Source organism: Saccopteryx bilineata, chromosome 2 (genome assembly GCF_036850765.1).
Source record: "Saccopteryx bilineata isolate mSacBil1 chromosome 2, mSacBil1_pri_phased_curated, whole genome shotgun sequence".
In the NCBI taxonomy this organism is placed as follows: domain Eukaryota; kingdom Metazoa; phylum Chordata; class Mammalia; order Chiroptera; family Emballonuridae; genus Saccopteryx; species Saccopteryx bilineata.
The window spans coordinates 114,326,925-114,344,470 of NC_089491.1; the positions used below are offsets into that span (position 1 = coordinate 114,326,925).

General features: G+C 43.7%; 1 protein-coding gene across 2 annotated transcripts in view; it reads right to left on the reverse strand.

Annotated features, from left to right (window-relative positions):
- PTPRB (protein tyrosine phosphatase receptor type B) overlaps positions 1–17,546 on the reverse strand; it is a 120,518-nt gene that overhangs the window by 36,712 nt on the left and 66,260 nt on the right. For both annotated transcript variants that reach the window (XM_066257663.1, XM_066257664.1), the window contains 7 exons: positions 16,846–17,115; positions 12,731–12,994; positions 10,971–11,234; positions 9,604–9,885; positions 5,982–6,260; positions 5,310–5,459; positions 2,190–2,433 (listed from right to left, as the gene is read on the reverse strand). In XM_066257663.1, the coding sequence (XP_066113760.1) occupies positions 2,190–2,433; positions 5,310–5,459; positions 5,982–6,260; positions 9,604–9,885; positions 10,971–11,234; positions 12,731–12,994; positions 16,846–17,115 (1,753 nt within the window). The remainder of the gene's footprint in view (positions 1–2,189; positions 2,434–5,309; positions 5,460–5,981; positions 6,261–9,603; positions 9,886–10,970; positions 11,235–12,730; positions 12,995–16,845; positions 17,116–17,546) is intronic.

The following is a 17,546-nucleotide window of genomic DNA, read 5'->3' on the forward strand; positions in this document are numbered from 1 at the left end:
TATCCTAGAAAACAAATGTGTACGGCCTGGGTTGATTACGCTATAACAAGAATGTGTAACTTTTCATAGATTATCTCAGTATAGAAATATTTAATAAGCACTCCTTTTGTGCCTGGTACTTGCCGTATTATTTCATGACCAATGTCATGTGTCAAGTCTGTCTCCTCTATTAGACTGTACATCCTCTCGGTGTAGTGAAGAGGGGAGGTGATTAAACAAAGGGTTAAAAGTCACTGGTCAATGAGGATCGGAGGAATGTAGGGATTGGTTGCTGTGGAAATGGAGCCCAGTCATGCATTGACAAGGGTGACCTGGGGCTAGCTGAGGGTTGAGCTGGCTTTTGAACTGTTGAAAGGAATTCACCGGCCAGACGAGGGGGTGGTGGGCATCCCAAATAGAGTGGAAGACATGTGCCAAGGCTCAGAGTAAAAGAGCACCATGCTACATTCACAGGAACTCCGAGGAGTGAGGCATAGCAGAGCGGCAGGGTGTACTTGGGCAGGCGGTGGGAGACAAAGCTGGCAAGGGAGGAAGCTTTGTGTGTGCTGCTCTGGAATCTTCACTTGTTCCCAGAACCCCTGGAAGGCCTTAATCTAGAAGGGGCATGACTAGGTTTGATCTACTCCCCAGGACAACCCTGTAATGTTTTGCAGTTGGGAAAAATAACGACTAGAGAACTGAAATGCTGTTTGAAAGGCTAATGACCAAAAAAAATGGCCGCAGTGGAAGTCAGATGCAGGGGCACTTCCCGGGGCCTCAGCAGCTGTTAGGGACAGGAAGGAACATGCTGGAGCTTGGTGGGCTCTGATCTGGATGTGAACAGTCTCTAGCTTCTTAGTCTCTCTCTCTGAAATGTCACGATGAAGCATCTTCTCTCTTCTCTCAAAAACAAACAAAAACAGTCTCAACTTTTCAACTCACAAAAGAGAAAATAACCCTTGGGAGACTTTTGCTCAAGTTCCCTTGAGCCCAAGTGACTAAGGAGCGGAGGCATCTCTTGATTTTTATAGAAACTGGAGGATTCTGACTTTCTGATCTCTCTTCCATTTCTCCTTTGCTCTGTCCAAGAACTCACCTCCTACAGGTAAACTCATAACAGTCTCTTAGTGAAGTAAACATCACTAATAAGTTTGTGCATGTTCACTCTGGAGGTGCGAACCTTGGCTAGGGTGGCAATACTACTTTTGTGGAGTGTCCTAGGCAGGGGTGACCATACAGAGTTCCTGCCCAAAGTGAGCACTCTGTTTTAGGACAACCATTGGCCTTCCTTTGCTGATGTGAGGGAGTAGCCAAGAGTACTCTCAGGTCGATTTCAGGTCACTGTCTCTTTTTTGGAGCTGACTCAGGGGCAATACTCAAAATACCTAAGAGTCAATCACTGGAGCCCTGACCAATGTGAATAGACTCTGGCCCATACAGAAGCTGACTTGATGCTGTACTAGCTAGACATCAGCTCCGGGAACATACGACAGATAAAGCACAGGCTTAGCAGATGTACCAATCTTGAATGCCTATATCTTTATATCCAAGATCGCAGCACAGGTTCTCTTTCTCTGGAGGACCTTGGTGTGGGATGCTGTGTACTTGTGCCAGTTCCTACAGCTGGGAGGGCCTGTTGGCTGCCGCAGTGCTTTCTGGGACCAAGCCAAACAGCTGCCCCGTTTTCATCTGCCATCTTAGCGTGAGGACGGGATGCTCCCTCCCTTTCATTCAGCGGCCTCACCTTTCAAGAGCTCTGTCTGAACCACAGGCACTTTTATTTTTTTATGTCTTAGAATGTAAATAAACAAGTGTAATCTGAGTCCTCATTAAAAGTGGAAGATAAAATCTCATCATTCTTGGGTCTCCCTAAACTCAATCTTCCTACTTGGGCATTTTCATAGTTGGTAACCTGGGAATTGATTTGACTTGTACCAAAGAAGTTTTAGGAGAAAGAACAATCTATTAAGAACCTTCAATTCTTCACATAATGAATGAGAGCCTTTGCACAGCGCTCAGGCCCTTTTCACACATTACCTATGAAGGGAGGCAGGAACACAACTTTTATAAATTACCCAGTAAAATATAGAGCATTCTTGTAATGTAGGCGATTAATCTACAGGAACTCATGTGCATCAGATGCCCAGACAGCTGAGCGCCTAGTAATGTAGCACGTCCCTTCCGAGCAAAATGATGGCAATACATCTAACCTGTAGGCAGTGCGCGGCTTCAGCGGTCCATCGCAGAATTTTTGCTGATTGGGGTCGCATTTTCCACCCAGGCTTTCCATCTCTGCTCCAAGCTTAATGTTAAAACTCTTTGAGTTGCTGTCAGGGCTTTCGGCACATTTGCTGGCAAAATAATTGGTCTGATACACTCGGATGGAGGCATTGTGCCTGTACTCCAGGTAGGAGGGCAGAGGGTGCTGTGGCTCCGGCTTCAGCTCATCGCTGCCTGCAGGGAGAACACCTGAGGTGAAGACTGACCTTCTTGTGATCCAGTGATCTCTCCCTATGCTTCTAAGGCCGACGCCTCACCGTCTCTGGTCATTGTCATAGTGCCAAATTTGCAACCTCAAAGGATGCTGTGAAATTCTCCCAATAAAATTAATTTTAACTCACTTTTTCTAAAGTAAATGATAAATACATAGTGTATACACAGAATCATATATAGATAGACCCACACACCCACATATATCATCATCTTCCAAATGTGCGTGTGAGGGGGTTTCTCATTAAAATCAAATGATAATGTGTTGCACAACGCCAGAAAGTTAACCACTCCCGACTGTGAGACTTAACTCACTCAACAAGCTCTCTACCTTGCCAATAATCATTGTAGTTAAGCTAATAAGGAAATCCCTATGACCTGGGAAACAGGGAAAAGATAAGAAAAATCAAGTCCAAGGCCAGAGCAGTCACGCCCCACCAGCACATTCCACGTGCCACGCCTCGTCTGATAACTGCTCCGGGTACATCACTGTTATCTTGAGTACAGTTTAATCCTGGCTTGAATTGGGCCCCTTATGTAGAACACTTCCCAGAACCCCTCCCTGTCCACCCAGCCTGCTGTGTGCTTTGGCACTGTACACCGGTTTGGATGTTGGCTAAAGGAAAGCATCATTAGGAAGATAAATATTATGGAGATTGAGTACCATTTACAATGAACTTCAAGAAGCGGTACGGTAGGGGTTCATCATATCCTGGACACTTGTTTAATAAAATTTGCTCAAAATGAGTGGACCTCGGGAATATTATCTTGTTGGCAGTAGTTGAAAAGGAATGTAGCCCTTAGGATGAGCGTCCATGCTGTAAATGCTACTTCTATGAGATGGATTGTTATCCTAGATCCATGGTTGGCAAACCGCGGCTCGCGAGCCACATGCGGCTCTTTGGCCCCTTGAGTGTGGCTCTTCCACAAAATACCACGTGCGAGCACTACCTCAATAAGGAGTGTACCTACCTATATAGTTTAAGTTTAAAAGCTTTGGCTCTCAAAAGAAATTTGAATTGTTGTACTGTTAATATTTGGCTCTGTTGACTAATGAGTTTGCCAATCACTGTCGTAATCACCAGGGGAACAACCCATCCCCCTGGACATCAATAATTGAAACCCACCTGGCCGAAGAACACGACTTTGCTTTCTGGGGTATGGTTTCATTTCTTTGTCACTGCTTTTTTATGTAATAAAACATTATCTTCATTGTAGCCTACTTAAATCTAAAGTCTCTCCACAGTACAATTTATTTCCAGCTATCAGGTGTAAAGAAATCTGGGATGTACCACTGACCCTTGACATTATTTAACTAATTATGCATCCTGAGCTTTAGTAGAGTTTTAAGTAAGATATAAAAACATAGATCGTTAGGTACCTGGTGAGACTAAAATACTATTTAGCTCCCACATTTGTCAGGTTTCAAGTTTCCCACTGCTCACAAATGGGTTAAAATAGTTAAGGATCTTTAGAAACTCATGTGCAGCACCTTAAACAATCTTAAAAAATGAAAACATGCAAAAGATATCAATGCCATGCTGACACAACAAACATCTAACTGCTCACAAAAATTAGGTGATGTTTTATAGCTTTATATTCATTTTGAAATATTCCCTAATTTTTGTGAGCAGAATATTTTGGAGGAATAACACAAGACCTCAGTGACTAATACAATTACGAATATGTGTGTACCAAAATACAACACTCCTGTATTTTGACAAATGGTGATATATGTAATAATGTCTAAAGACCATACTTAGTGGTTGTATGGAATGTTGTTTATTACCTAGTATTTGCCTGGTTCATGGGACTTAAGTAGACACTGAATAATTTGAGCATGAAATAACTAGACCATAATACACACTACTGAAAATTCACTAGAGAACGGAGGAATGCTTTTTATGATCATCTGTTTCCTTCCTCAAGCTTTTTTTTTTTTTTTTTTTTTTTTTTTTGTATTTTTTCTGAAGCTGGAAACGGGGAGAGACAGTCAGACAGACTCCCGCATGTGCCCGACCTGGATCCACCTGGCACACCCACCAGGGGGCGACGCTCTGCCCACCAGGGGGCGATGCTCTGCCCCTCCGGGGCGTTGCTCTGTTGCGACCAGAGCTACTCCAGCGCCTGGGGCAGAGGCCAAGGAGCCATCCCCAGCGCCCGGGCCATCTTTGCTCCAATGGAGCCTTGGCTGCGGGAGGGGAAGAGAGAGACAGAGAGGAAGGAGAGGGGGAGGGGTGCAGAAGCAGATGGGGGCTTCTCCTGTGTGCCCTGGCCGGAAATTGAACCTGGGACTTCTGCACGCCAGGCCGACGCTCTACCACTGAGCCAACCGGCCGGGGCACTTCCTCAAGCTTTTGAATATTTTTGTGAATTGGGGACTGTTTGGGAGCATGTGATTGGTTGAGGCATTTGAGACAGGGAAGACAGATGAAGCATGTCTCTGCTTAGGGGCAGACCACAAACAAGAGCAGTGAACAGGACTGAATGGGTAGTGAAGATGGAATGAGTCCCTACACACAATGCATTTCCAACAGTACCTGGCACATAGTATGGGCTCAATAAATGATGGTGATTGTTATTACTGTGTGGTTGCTACTATTATTAATTATTAATTATTATTATTATTCACCCATTTAAAAATTATACCCACCAGAAAATAGGCTTTATTGCTGAAAGAACCTTTGTGCAGTCTTTGTTACATCTCCCTGCAGCTAGCAGAGATAAAGCAAATGCTATAAAAATTATGTTTTCTACTTTCAAGAATGGTCACAGAAGAAGCCCCCACAGTGGCCCCGAGAAAGCAGTCCTGCATCTCACAGTAGAGGGAATGCACTTACCATCTGCCTCTCTCACGACCACAGTGAAGTATTTCACCGCTCCGTTGGTGTCGCTGAACCAGCTGCAGTTGAAAGTAAAGTTGATGGAAGATTTGCTAATTAGCACGTCCTTTATATTCACACGGATATGTGGAGGTGGAGGAGGAGGGCCTGAGGAGGAGTGGGGAAGGAACCAAGAAGGGTCACAGCTCTGCTTTCACATATGACAATCAGCAAAATGAAGGTCTCCACTCACCTACTGTGTGTGTGTGTGTGTGTGTGTGTGTGTGTGTGTGTGATCAAGAAAACCTCTTCCCTCCTAAGGGAAGCAAACTGAGGAAATAACTGCCGATGGCACATTAAACATAGTGAAAGAGGCAGCTCCTCAGCAGGATTTCCTGAAGTTGTAGCATCAAATTGCTTAAAAGCTCCATTATAGCTCTAACTGTATCAGGCAAAGTGATGTGTTTAAAATACTAACTCATTTAAGTACTTGCGGATCTTTTAACTTGTTTGCTGCCAAGGTACTTTGCACAGAGAAATGTTTGCATTTCCCAGAGCCTTTTACGTCCTCTTCTCTGAGTGACAACTGGACACGCTGATGTGGAAGTGAGCTGTGTACAAAGGGACAGCGACAGTGATAAGTGCGACAGAGAAAGGTGCACTCTGGCGCACCCCTCCGGGGACACTCACGGTCTATCATTGTGATCGTGCTGTCTTCAACCACCTCGCTGGTCATGCCAGCCGACTGCACCTTGATGGCCACGAGGTACCTTTTATGGGGTACTAATGTCATAATGGTGAGCAAAGATTTTTCCTTCTCCAGCTTCCTGGAAAACTCAACTTCTTGAGTGTCCATTTTCCGGCATTCAATGCTATACCCATCAAAGTCAGAATCAGGAGGGGTCCAAGAACAGGCAATGGCCGTGGAGTTCTGAGGCCGGCAATGTAGGTTTTGTATCTTGTCTGGCTCTAAAGGAGAGAGAAAAAGGGACACTTTTTTCCAGCTCCTTTGGATCCAGCTGGCTTGGAGATCTAAATAAGTAATTTCCAAACTTAATTTGGATTGTTTTTCGAGGAAAAACATTCTCATAGATTTCCAAGGTAATTTCTGCCTGCCAGACCCTATTTTGAAAAATATTAAAAGTCAAAGTGTTGTCCCTTGAGACAGCCACCAGGTGCCAACGTGACTGGAAACACAAATGCACACGTGGGCACAAATTAGACACCTTCCTGCTACAGAGTAAACAACGGCTCAAAGTGCAGCTCAACCTGCCTGGACCCAAATTCTGTTTACCAGCTGTGCACTCATGGGCAAGTTACTCAACATATCTGTGCCCTATCTGTAAAATGGCAAAATTAAGAAAACCAATCATTATATGGTTACTGTGATGATTCAACGAGTTGTAACAGGCACAGCCACTCAGAATAGTGACTGCTATAGTAATTGCTCATTAAATGCTAGTTCTTATAATGGGATATTAAGACATGGCATTGATGACCTGTTACCCTCTGGGCTCTGGCTTCTGCCCCGCTCTTTCCTGTTGTACCTGCCCCTCCCTGCTCACATGCATGGCCTGAAACTGCTGGGTTCCCCGCGCAGACCGTACTATCCCATGCTCCTATGCTTACGGACATCTCGTTTTTTCTGCCCGACAGAGTGCCTGACTCAGTAGGCCCCAGTGAATGGTAGCTGACTTTATTTGTTGTGAATGACAAACCATGAGTAAGAGATTCAGTCTGAGGGAAGAGCACTTAGGTGACTGTACAGGTTGACAGGCTGCCCCGACCAGCTGCACGCCTCCCATTTCCAATGATTTATATATCTACAAAGCTACATTCCAATGATTTATATATCTACAAAGCTACATTGTATGATTTAGGTAAGTCATTTTTTGCATTTTAATTTTAGCAGCTGAGCCATTTAAATAAAAAAAGTTATCAGTTCCTCAATATGTAAAATCAAAGGGGTTCTGGTCTTGTTTTAAACGTGCATTGGGTCAGGGGCGCTATGTTGAGTGCTCTCCCTAAGACCTCCCTTGCTTTTTTTTCTCAGGAATTCCCAAGGAGCCTTCAGGCTTGGAATAGAACCTGAAATCCCAGGTCTAGAAGACCTTATTCATTCCAGGAGTCAATGCCTTCACAAAGATTACATTTTAAAAGCCTGCCCCAGTGCTCTATTGACCAGAGCACAAAATATAGTAACAATTTTCAGATGGCAATAATCAACTACGTCAACTCATCAAAAAAGCCCACAAAAGAACTGGCATCTCAGACAAGCAATAACTGTGCCTTTCAAACTTAACTGCTTGTTAAACTTTTGAACTCTTTTCAAACCAAGTCAGAGCTGACACCCAAAGAAACCTTCTCTTTCAGCCTTGGAGAAAGTCTTTTCAAACATTCCATCTAATCCATAATTCTGATAATTTGCTCAAAGAATAATAGGGACAGCTTGCTTCCAGCTCTTCTCTCACTCCCTTTTCACCTGTAAGTGAATGGGGACAGGACCTTCCAAGACTCAGGTCCTGTCCCCATTCACTAAGAAATGAATACCTACTAGTGCAAGGTGCTCTTCTAGGGACTGTGAACCGTAGAGAGGAGAATAAGACATATAAGCCTTAACACCCAGGAATGGAGAGGACTCCAAAAAAGCCATAATACAAGGTAGAGAGGAGAATGGTCACGAAGAAATTGGAAAATAAGATGCTATGTGGCATGACAAACACTTTTCTGCTGCAGTGGGCAGGAGTTGGTAAAGGTTCTCTGGCAGAGATGATACCTCATCCAGACATTGGGAAAGGAATTTTAGGCAGAGAAAACTGAGCACCCAGTCACTAAGGATGGGGTTGAAAGAAGTGGGATGGTGGGTGATCGAGAACTGCAAGTTATTCATCATGATGGGGACTCATCTGTGAGTAATTAGTATGATTTTACCTGAGAATTATAAACTTCTACTTTGCTTAATCTCTTGGCTGTTACCCACAGCCAAATCCAACCTTAACTAATGCAGTCCTAAAAGTTCCACCAGCCATTCCTCAAAAAATTCAGCACCCAGTCCCTCTGCATACTGATGGCTTATATGCCCCATTTGGTAAATGCCACTTTTAAACTCTAGCATTGGACTGAATATCATACTCCAGTTGTGGTCTGACCAGACTAGCCTCTACTGAGCTCTTAAACTACACACCTGTGATCCAATTACACAGCCCATGATAAGCCAATAAAAATCCACCCTGAACTTGCTATAAACAAAAACTCTTAGTTCTTTTTTACATATTTCTCTTGACACTCAACTATTTGATCCCAAACTGGTCTTTGGATACAATAGGGTGCACAAATTACAATTGTTATTGCACTAGTGTTTGCAGATTACAAAAAACAACTACTTGTGTAACTCTCTAATGTTCAATGAGGTATTTTACCAACAACCACTATCTGATCCAAGAAGCTACATTTACTAGATATTATTGAAAAATAAATATTTGGATCAATGTTCCTATACTGAAAAACCTTTGTTTCTCTGAGCTTTGTTCATCACTCCCAAAATGTCTTTGAGAAGAAACTGATATATTTCATGGTTAAAATATTTTTCTCTTTAGGATTTATAATAATATGTCCTAACCAATCCCTGTGCTTCTAGTTTGCCCCTTTCAACCTATTCTTTACACCCCAGGGTGACTCTCTAAAGTATAAATCTGATTACGGTATCTTGGCCAAAAATCCTTCTGTGGCTTCAATTAATTGAGGGTAAAGTTCAAAGTCATTACCATGGTTCACAAGAAATTTTATGACCTGATTCTCCTAATCTGCACCTTTTATGCTCTAACCAACTGAACTCCTTTCTGTTTATCTCTCCTTTCTGGTCTTGGAATATTTTAGTCTCTCTCTCCCTGGAATATGTGAGTGGACTATATTCTTCTTTCCCACTTCCACCCAGTGAATCTTGCTCTTTCCTTAGGTTTTGATTTGGATGTTTCTTCTTCCAGGAAGCTCCCTTGCATTGGGTCAGATGTCACGACCATGGCTTTCTATAGCACCGAATACTTCCTTAATCAGTCCCTAAATGCAGTTGTTCTTAATGATAGTACCTCCCACTTGATTGTAAGCTCCACGGAGGCAGGGATCATTTATTCATTGTTCAAGTGTTTTTAGTATTGAATAAATAAACAACTCTATACAGACCTCTGCCTGAATTCAACCTAACCCATTCCAAGTAAAAGTGTGGATTTATACCAAGCCTCACTGGAATTATATGTTGTTAAACATACTTCCTCCTTGCTTATATGAGAACCAAGAGTAGCAAAACATGTCGTACTTGTCCTCACAGTTCCAGAAATTGGTCTGCTGTAGGTTCTCCAGGAATCACCGCTGACAGTCTTGACACTGAATTGATAGGACCTCCCTGGACGAAGACCAGACACGATGCGTCCTTCTGATTTCCTGTTGTTGTAGGGGTTGAAGACTGTGATGGTATCTCTGGGTAACCACTGAACCTCAAAGTCATCATAGTCTGTCCAGTCTGGTGGCCCCTTCCAGATGATGGTCAAGGATGTGTTTGCAACATCAGCAAATGACATAAGACTAGGAGGACTTGGGGCTACATGTAGGAAAAAGTGAAAAATCATGTAATCACTTCTGTTCTATAACATACAAATGAGATAGCTGAGCGACCATAGACATACTTTAAATGTATTTTACAGAAAGAGGTAATATAAAATAGGAGCTTGCTTTTATAGTGTTTACTATGTGTAAGGCACTGTCCTCAAGTGTTTTATGTTTATTTTCTTTAGTTTTCATAACCAGAGCTTCCTTACCAGGGTGCTGTGAAGCATGAATGTTCCCTGAGTGGCTTTTAAGTGTGCAGAGGTATTGATTCCATCATATTTTGAGATGTGAAGGCTTGAGTCCACAGACTATGTTTAATTTCTGATGGCCTTGTCCATTGAACCCAGTATGTCCAAGAAATAAAAAAAAATTTTTAGGGCCCTGGCCGGTTGGCTCAGCGGTAGAGCGTCGGCCTGGCGTGCGGGGGACCCAGGTTCGATTCCCGGCCAGGAGAAGCGCCCATTTGCTTCTCCACCCCTCCCTCCTTCCTCTCTGTCTCTCTCTTCCCCTCCCGCAGCCAAGGTTCCATTGGAGCAAAGATGGCCCGGGCGCTGGGGATGGCTCCTTGGCCTCTGCCCCAGGCGCTAGAGTGGCTCTGGTCATGACAGAGCGACACCCTGGAGGGGCAGAGCATCGCCCCCTGGTGGGCAGAGCCTCGCCCCTGGTGGGCGTGCTGGGTGGGTCCTGGTCGGGCGCATGCGGGAGTCTGTCTGACTGTCTCTCCCCGTTTCCAGCTTCAGAAAAAACAAAACAAAACAAAAAAAAATTTTTAGGAAGAACTGCATATAGCCAAACAATGATGAGGTATGTTATTATTCCCATTTTAAAGATAAGAAAACTGAGGCTTAGAGATACCTGTCCTGTTTCACCTAAGTAGCATAGCTAAGCTAAGGACCTAGATCATTTTAACCAGTCTTTTTCTTTATCCACTCTACCACTTGTGCTTTCCCAAGTTCAGAGGGTAGCTCATGACACATCATTATTGACTCTATTTCTTCTTATTAAAACCATTGTTAAAATATGTCTTTAGACACCACTTCCCACCAATACTTGGCCACTGGAAACTGAGCTTTTTACCTGTTCTGCTTTCCCCAATGGCCTTGTTGCTGAGCTCTCCACTGTGAGTCACTACACATAGAGTATACTTCCTTCCAGGAACAAGACCATGAAAGCGCCACTCTGTTAAGTCCTTTTCTTTCCAGGTTTCCTTCTTAGTGCCATTGGGATTGTACAGAATCAGCTCATAAAGGTCGAAGTCCCCAGGGGCTGGGCTCCAGCTGAACCAGAGACTGTCCGTCATGTCCCGGTTGGATCCCTTGAGGTTACTCACAGAGGCTGGGACTGAAACAAGGAAAACCTTTACTAAAACACACAACAGAAACAAAGGCATTTTGGCCCACAGGTGAAAACATAAGCTATGTTGTGCCTACAGGTGAGTAGTTCCTCCTGTAGAGTCAGATCTTGCCTGTATTTTGTCACTTTGATTTAGGGGAATGTGGTCTAGAGACACGGGACAGATTAAAATAAGACAAAACTCAAAGGCTGGCTTTTACCCATTTGCCATGTGTGCTCTGATGAACATATAGAATGAAATCTTTTGAAATGATTAAAACTGGCCAAATAGCCTATACCTTAGCTCATACAAGGTCCTACAAGTGTTCATGAAAAGTTCCAGTCCCATGCAGTCGGCCCATCTCTCTTGTGGCCAACACACCAAAGCATCCCTCTCTGGTCTCTCCCACCTCTCCAGCATTTTGGTTCTCGGTTCTTTCCTGTTCTTTCTTACCAAAATCTTTATTAACAGTCGCTTCTACCTTTGTATAAATTGGCTACACTGGCACCTGTCCCATGGGTATCTGAGCATCATCATTCTTTGAAGAGTGAAGACTGCTGTCATTCGCTGGAGTAACTTCAAACCTTAGTGGGCCAAGGAGAGGATCTGCATGGGCACAGGCTGCCGGAGGCGGTAACATCTAGGTGAGTCTATTCACGGTTTCGGCGTTTCTGCTGCTCCTGCTCATTCCCCCTCAGAAGACAAACTGAGGACTTCCACTGGGTGCCTGCAACGTGCTCTTCACACGGCTCCTTCGGGTTTCAGCCGAAATGCCTTCTCTAACAGAGTTTGTCCTGCCAAGTTGCTCTCTGTCGCACATACTGTTTATTTCCTTCATAGAAATTAAGGCATTCCAATATCATCTCCCTTTAAAATATGCTGTTCCCTGCCCCTCTCCCTCCACTAACACAGAGCTCTGTGGGGTCAAGGGCATCATCTGTCTTGTTCACTGTCCTACTCCAGCCATGAGCCCAGTGCCTAGGACCCAAGAGCACTCAAACAATTCTGTCAAATGGAAGAAAATTGAATAGAAAAATGAGATAATGGGCTCCAGTTATAAAGAAGAGCAGGTCCAGTTTCTTATTTGTAGCCCGGAAAGATGTTTATCGCTCTCCTTTTCCTGCCAATCTTGGTGTTTGTTTCCTCCAGTCCTGCGGTTCTGACTCACAGCAGTCCTTGCTTGTTGGTCCTTCCCTGGACCTGCCCTCCACTCCATCTCTTTCTTGTAGAAAATCAGGGCACAGCTTGAACTGAGCCATGATCGGTTACAATCCTCTTACAGATTTTTTATTTTTATTTTTATTAAACCCTATGAGATAAACAAGTGGAGGCAACAGAGCAGAAGCCAGTGCAACAACTACTCTGATGTATAATCAAAGGTCTGGTTTAGGGTCACCTGAAGGTCACACATTTCATATAAAGCTATACCTGGATAGAATGGGAAACTAGGAACAAACTGTGACACTTTCCCTACTATTCACTGTTGCTTGGGTCCCGGTCTTACCTGTTCTACCAAATATGAAAGACTCGTTGAACAGCTCTCCACTGTGAGTTTCAATCACCATTTTGTACATTCGGCCTTGCAGTAAGTTCTGGAAAGAAAAGCTCTGGACTTGCGGGTCGACTTGAACTCTCTCCTGAAGAGTTCGATCTGGGTTGTACAGAAAGATGTTGTACCAGTTGAGCTCTCCCTCTGAGGTGGTCCAGCTGAAGGACAGGTGTCTGGTGGAGTTCTCTGCGATCCTCAGATTGGTGACAGCTGCTGGAACTGGAAATGTCGAGGGGCAAGAAGGTGAGATTGAGTCTTGGCACAGCCCAGGAGGACGCCTGGATGGACTCACTCAAACAGCAGCTCAAAACACGTGGTCCCTGCCTTTAAAAATATTGGCTTCATGGAGCCCTTAGAGCAAAGGAATCTAATTATTGATACTGAAACTCTTCATTTTAAAAAAACAAAATCACAAAGACCAAGGAAAACCAGCAATGGGAAAGTATCCTCAAAGATATTTTGAGAGTTGTACAATAAATGTTAATCTGGCCTGTGTGACTCAGTGTTTTCTAATTTGAGGAGCTATATCAGAGATCATAAAACTGCTGAATGCCATCGGAGAGCTAAGAAATGACCATCGGAGGGGAGGACAGTGGGAGGAGAGAGTGGGTGGGAAAGATGGTGAAAAGCAGACAGAAAGGGGAAATTCGAGTCAGGGAGATGAGAAAGAGAAGCAAGAGGAAAGCTAAAACCATTTTTAAAACTAGTTCACATTAAGATTTTGCAACAGTGGCCTTTATTGCTACCTGTTAGCAAAGTAATCAAATGCCACCAGAAATCGCTGCTTCCTGCTGGCAGAGATGCTTCCTGACTTCACAGCACTCTTCGGGCACCGGTGCAGACAGAGCAGGACATCTCCTCAGTCTCTCCTGAGTTCTTTTCCCTCCATGGAGGACACTTTCTCAGGCTCCTTTGCTTTCTTTCTCTCCTTATGCCAGAACCTTAAAAGTTAGTCTTTTCCATGCTTCCAGTCTTTGTCCCTTTCATATCTTATAACACTAGCTAAGTAAGCAGTCTCATTCACTTTCTGAATCACTGAGGTCTGAATGTTTGTGTTCCCCTAAATTCATATGTTGAAACCTCACCCCCAAAGTGAGGGTATTAGGAGCCATTGAGGGTGATTAGATCATGAACGTTATGCCCACATGGACAGGATTAGTGCCCTAAAAGGAGGCCCCAGAGAGCTCTCTCCCTCTTCCACCTTGTAAGGACACAACGGGAAGGCGCTATAAACCAGAAAGCAGGCCCTCGCCAGACACCAAATCTACTGCTGCCTTGATCTCAGACTCCCAGCCTCCAGAACTGTTAGAAATAAATATTGTTTAAGCCACCCAGATTATGACATTTTTGTTATAGCACCCTGAACAGACTAAGATATTGATTTAGCCCTGGCCAGAGAGCTCGGTTGGTTAAAGCGTTGTCCTGAAGCACGAGGTTGCCAGATCAATCTCCAATCAGGGCACACACAGGAGCAGATTGATGTTCCTGTCTCTCTCTCTCTCCCTCTCTCTTTTCCCCCCTTCCTCTTTCTCTAAAATCAATACAATAGATATATTTTTTAAAAAAGATATTGATTTAACTAGAATTTTTGTCCAAATCTTAATCTCTAGCTCACTTTTCTGAGCTTGGGCCCGTATTTTCAATGACCAATAATCACTTCTCAAGCAAAGTTACTCAGACATCTCAAACTCAGTTCCAAACCAAATCCTGTATAATTCTCCTCTAAATTCCCTCTTCCTGTTTCTCTTATCTAAATTAAGGGCATACATTCTGCCAGACCCTCCAGCTAGGAACTGGCGCCTTCTTTCCTCCACCTGTACTCCACTCAGCCACCGAGTGCCATCTCATCTAAGGGAGACAGATTTCTTGACTCTGTCTACTGTCCTTCACCAGGGCCCCTGCGTTAGTTTAGCTTTTGACCTTTAGGCTTTCTGCAACTGCAGCTGTCTCTGGACCCCAATTACCTTCCTGGCAGGTCCCCTCACTGGGCTCTCACTCCCTCTTCTCCAGTGACGCTGGCCTTTTTCCTCCAGCAGGCCAGTCACCGTCCTGGGAGTCAGGCCCTTGGCCTAGCTGTGTGCTCTGATTGAGGATATTCTTCCCCAAATGTCTGCATGATCCCTTTTCTCACCTCTTTCCAATTTTCACTCCAAAGTCACATTCTTAATAAAATCTCTGAGGACTGTACTATCTAAAATTATAAGCCTCCAATACTTGCCATCCCACATTCCTGCTTTAATTTTCTCTTTGGTCTTTATTACCATCTAGTGTACTATATTTTTTACTTACTCACTTTGTTTATTGCCTTTCTCCCCTACTAGAATGTAAGCTTCATGACCATGAGGGTTTGCTTTGTCCACTTCTATCTCTCCAGCATTTAAGATAGTACCTAGCATAGAGTAAGTACTCAATAACGAATGAATTAATGAATAAATCTCCCCACTCCAGTCTCTTCTCCAGTCCGTCCATCCCCCATTGCCGTCTGGTTTTATCTTTTTTCTTTTTTTTTTAAGGTAGACATTTTTATTACAAAGCATTCACTTTCTGGTTAAAAACATTCATTGCTTCCTCACTGCTTGCCAGATGAGAAATGAACTTTTGGGGAAGAAGGCACGGCAGGTGCTGTCTCATCTGGGCCCATCCTGCCTCTCCAGCCTCGCTCCCCAGCATGCCACCCACACTTCAGCCACCCACAAAGTCTCGCTGTTTCTTCTCACACCTCTCTGTCTTGGCACAGGATAATGTTTGCACAGAGTGTCTGTCTACCACCTCTCCACGTGGAGAAAGTTTCACCCTTCATGACAGTTCTAAAATGTCACTTTGTGTGTGTGTGAGAGAGAGAAAGAGAAAGAGACAGACAGGAAGGGAGAGAGATGAGAAGTACCAACTTGTAGTTCTAGCACCTTAGTTGTTCACTGATTGCTTCTCATACATGTCTACACTGTGGGGCTCTAGCTAAGCCAATGACCCCTTGTTCAAACCAGCAGCGTTGGGCCTGAGCTAGTGACCTTGGGTTTCAAACCAGCAACCTTTGGGCTCAAGCCACTGACATGGGGTCATGTCTATGAACCCGCACTTAAACCTTGGGGTTTCAAACCTGGGTCCTCAGTTTTCCAGGTCAATGCTCTATCCACTGCGCTATCACCTGGTCAGGCTGAAATGTCAACCCAATTTCCATACTCGCCTTGTGTCAATCATTTCTCTCTTACATAAAACTTTTTATCTCAATGTATTGTTATTTTTCCAAGTGTCTGTCTCACCTACAAGTCTGTCAGCTCATCCAGGAAAAGAAACATGCCTAACTCATCTTCATGTCCTTATCACCATCAACTCCTTTTAAAACCTAGGAACTTAATAAATAAGTAATCAACGAGACCTGTGTGGTCTGAATAATGGCCCCCAAAGATGTCCCTGTCTTAATCCCCAGAATCTATAAAGTTGTTAACTTATGTGGCAAAAGGGACTTTGTAGATGTGATTAAATTAAGGATCTTGAGGTGGGGAACTTATCCTGGATTGTCTGGGTGGTGTCCGATGTAATCACAAGAGTGAAAAGATGAAAAAGGGAGGCAAGAAGGTAAAAAAGGTAATATTGGGACAGGCACAGAGGTTGGAGGATTACCATTGCTGGAAGGCAGCCATGAGCCAAGGAACGTGGGTGGCCCCTAGGAGCAGATAGGGCAAGAAATAGATTTTCTCCTTAAAATCTCTAGAGGAAACACAATCCTGCTAACACCTTGATCTGAGCCCCATAAGACCCATTTTCACATGCTGACCTCCAGAACTCTAAAATAATAAACTGTTGTTTTTAAGCTGCTAAGTTTGTGGTCATTTATCATGACAGCCATAGGGAAGTAATAGATGGTTTTGATAAAAAAATCTAAATTGGAGTATGGTGGGCTGAAGGCTGTGTCCACAGCCAACTGATGGGGAAGTGGTGAGTCTTGGAGAATGTTCCTACTGTGCCAGGAAAGATATACACTCTCCCTATTTTGCTTCATCGCTCTGAGGCTACTGTCCTCAGGGAAAGCAGACAAGGAGAAATACAAAACAATAGGCTGTGTGACTTACCTGTTCGGCCTTCAGTTTGGGCTTCCTTGCTAAAGAGGCCTCCACTGACAGTTAAGATCTGGATCTTGTATTTCTTTCCTGGGGTTAGGTCTTCAAATTTGTGCTGTTTAGTGGTAGCTGGCTCTGATATGTTATTCAGAAGGATCCCATTTTCATTTAGAAGTAGGATATCATATCTTTCTGCCACGCCAAGGGCTCTTTGCCAACTTACTATTAAGGAATGACTGCTGTATACATTGTCTGCAACTGTTCCCTGGACAGATGCTGGGACTGCAAAGAAGGAAAGGAAGCAGGTTTTGTCATTTAGGGTAAAGTAACCAGTTGAGAAAAACTCTCTCAAAGCAATAGCAGATAGAAGACAATGCCTCATTACTGCATTGACACTTTCTGTGTGCCCCTAGGAGAAAATATTTCTTATCTTGAATTATCTGTAGAATTGCTTTGATTCTCCATTTTTTTCTCTGAATTTAAGATAGAATTTTGAAGTCAAATGAGTTGAAAAATTCGCAGAAGTGACACTAAATATGCAAAGTGATGTGTACGTATTCTTCTAGAGAGTGGAGGAATGCTGAACAAATTTACATTCAGTGACTATAGTTTGGAATATATAGGTACTTATTTGGACTCTGATTCCCAAGATTTACTCAAGTCAAAGCTTCAAGACTTGACCTAAGCAGTAGTATAAAAACGTGTTTGTACTA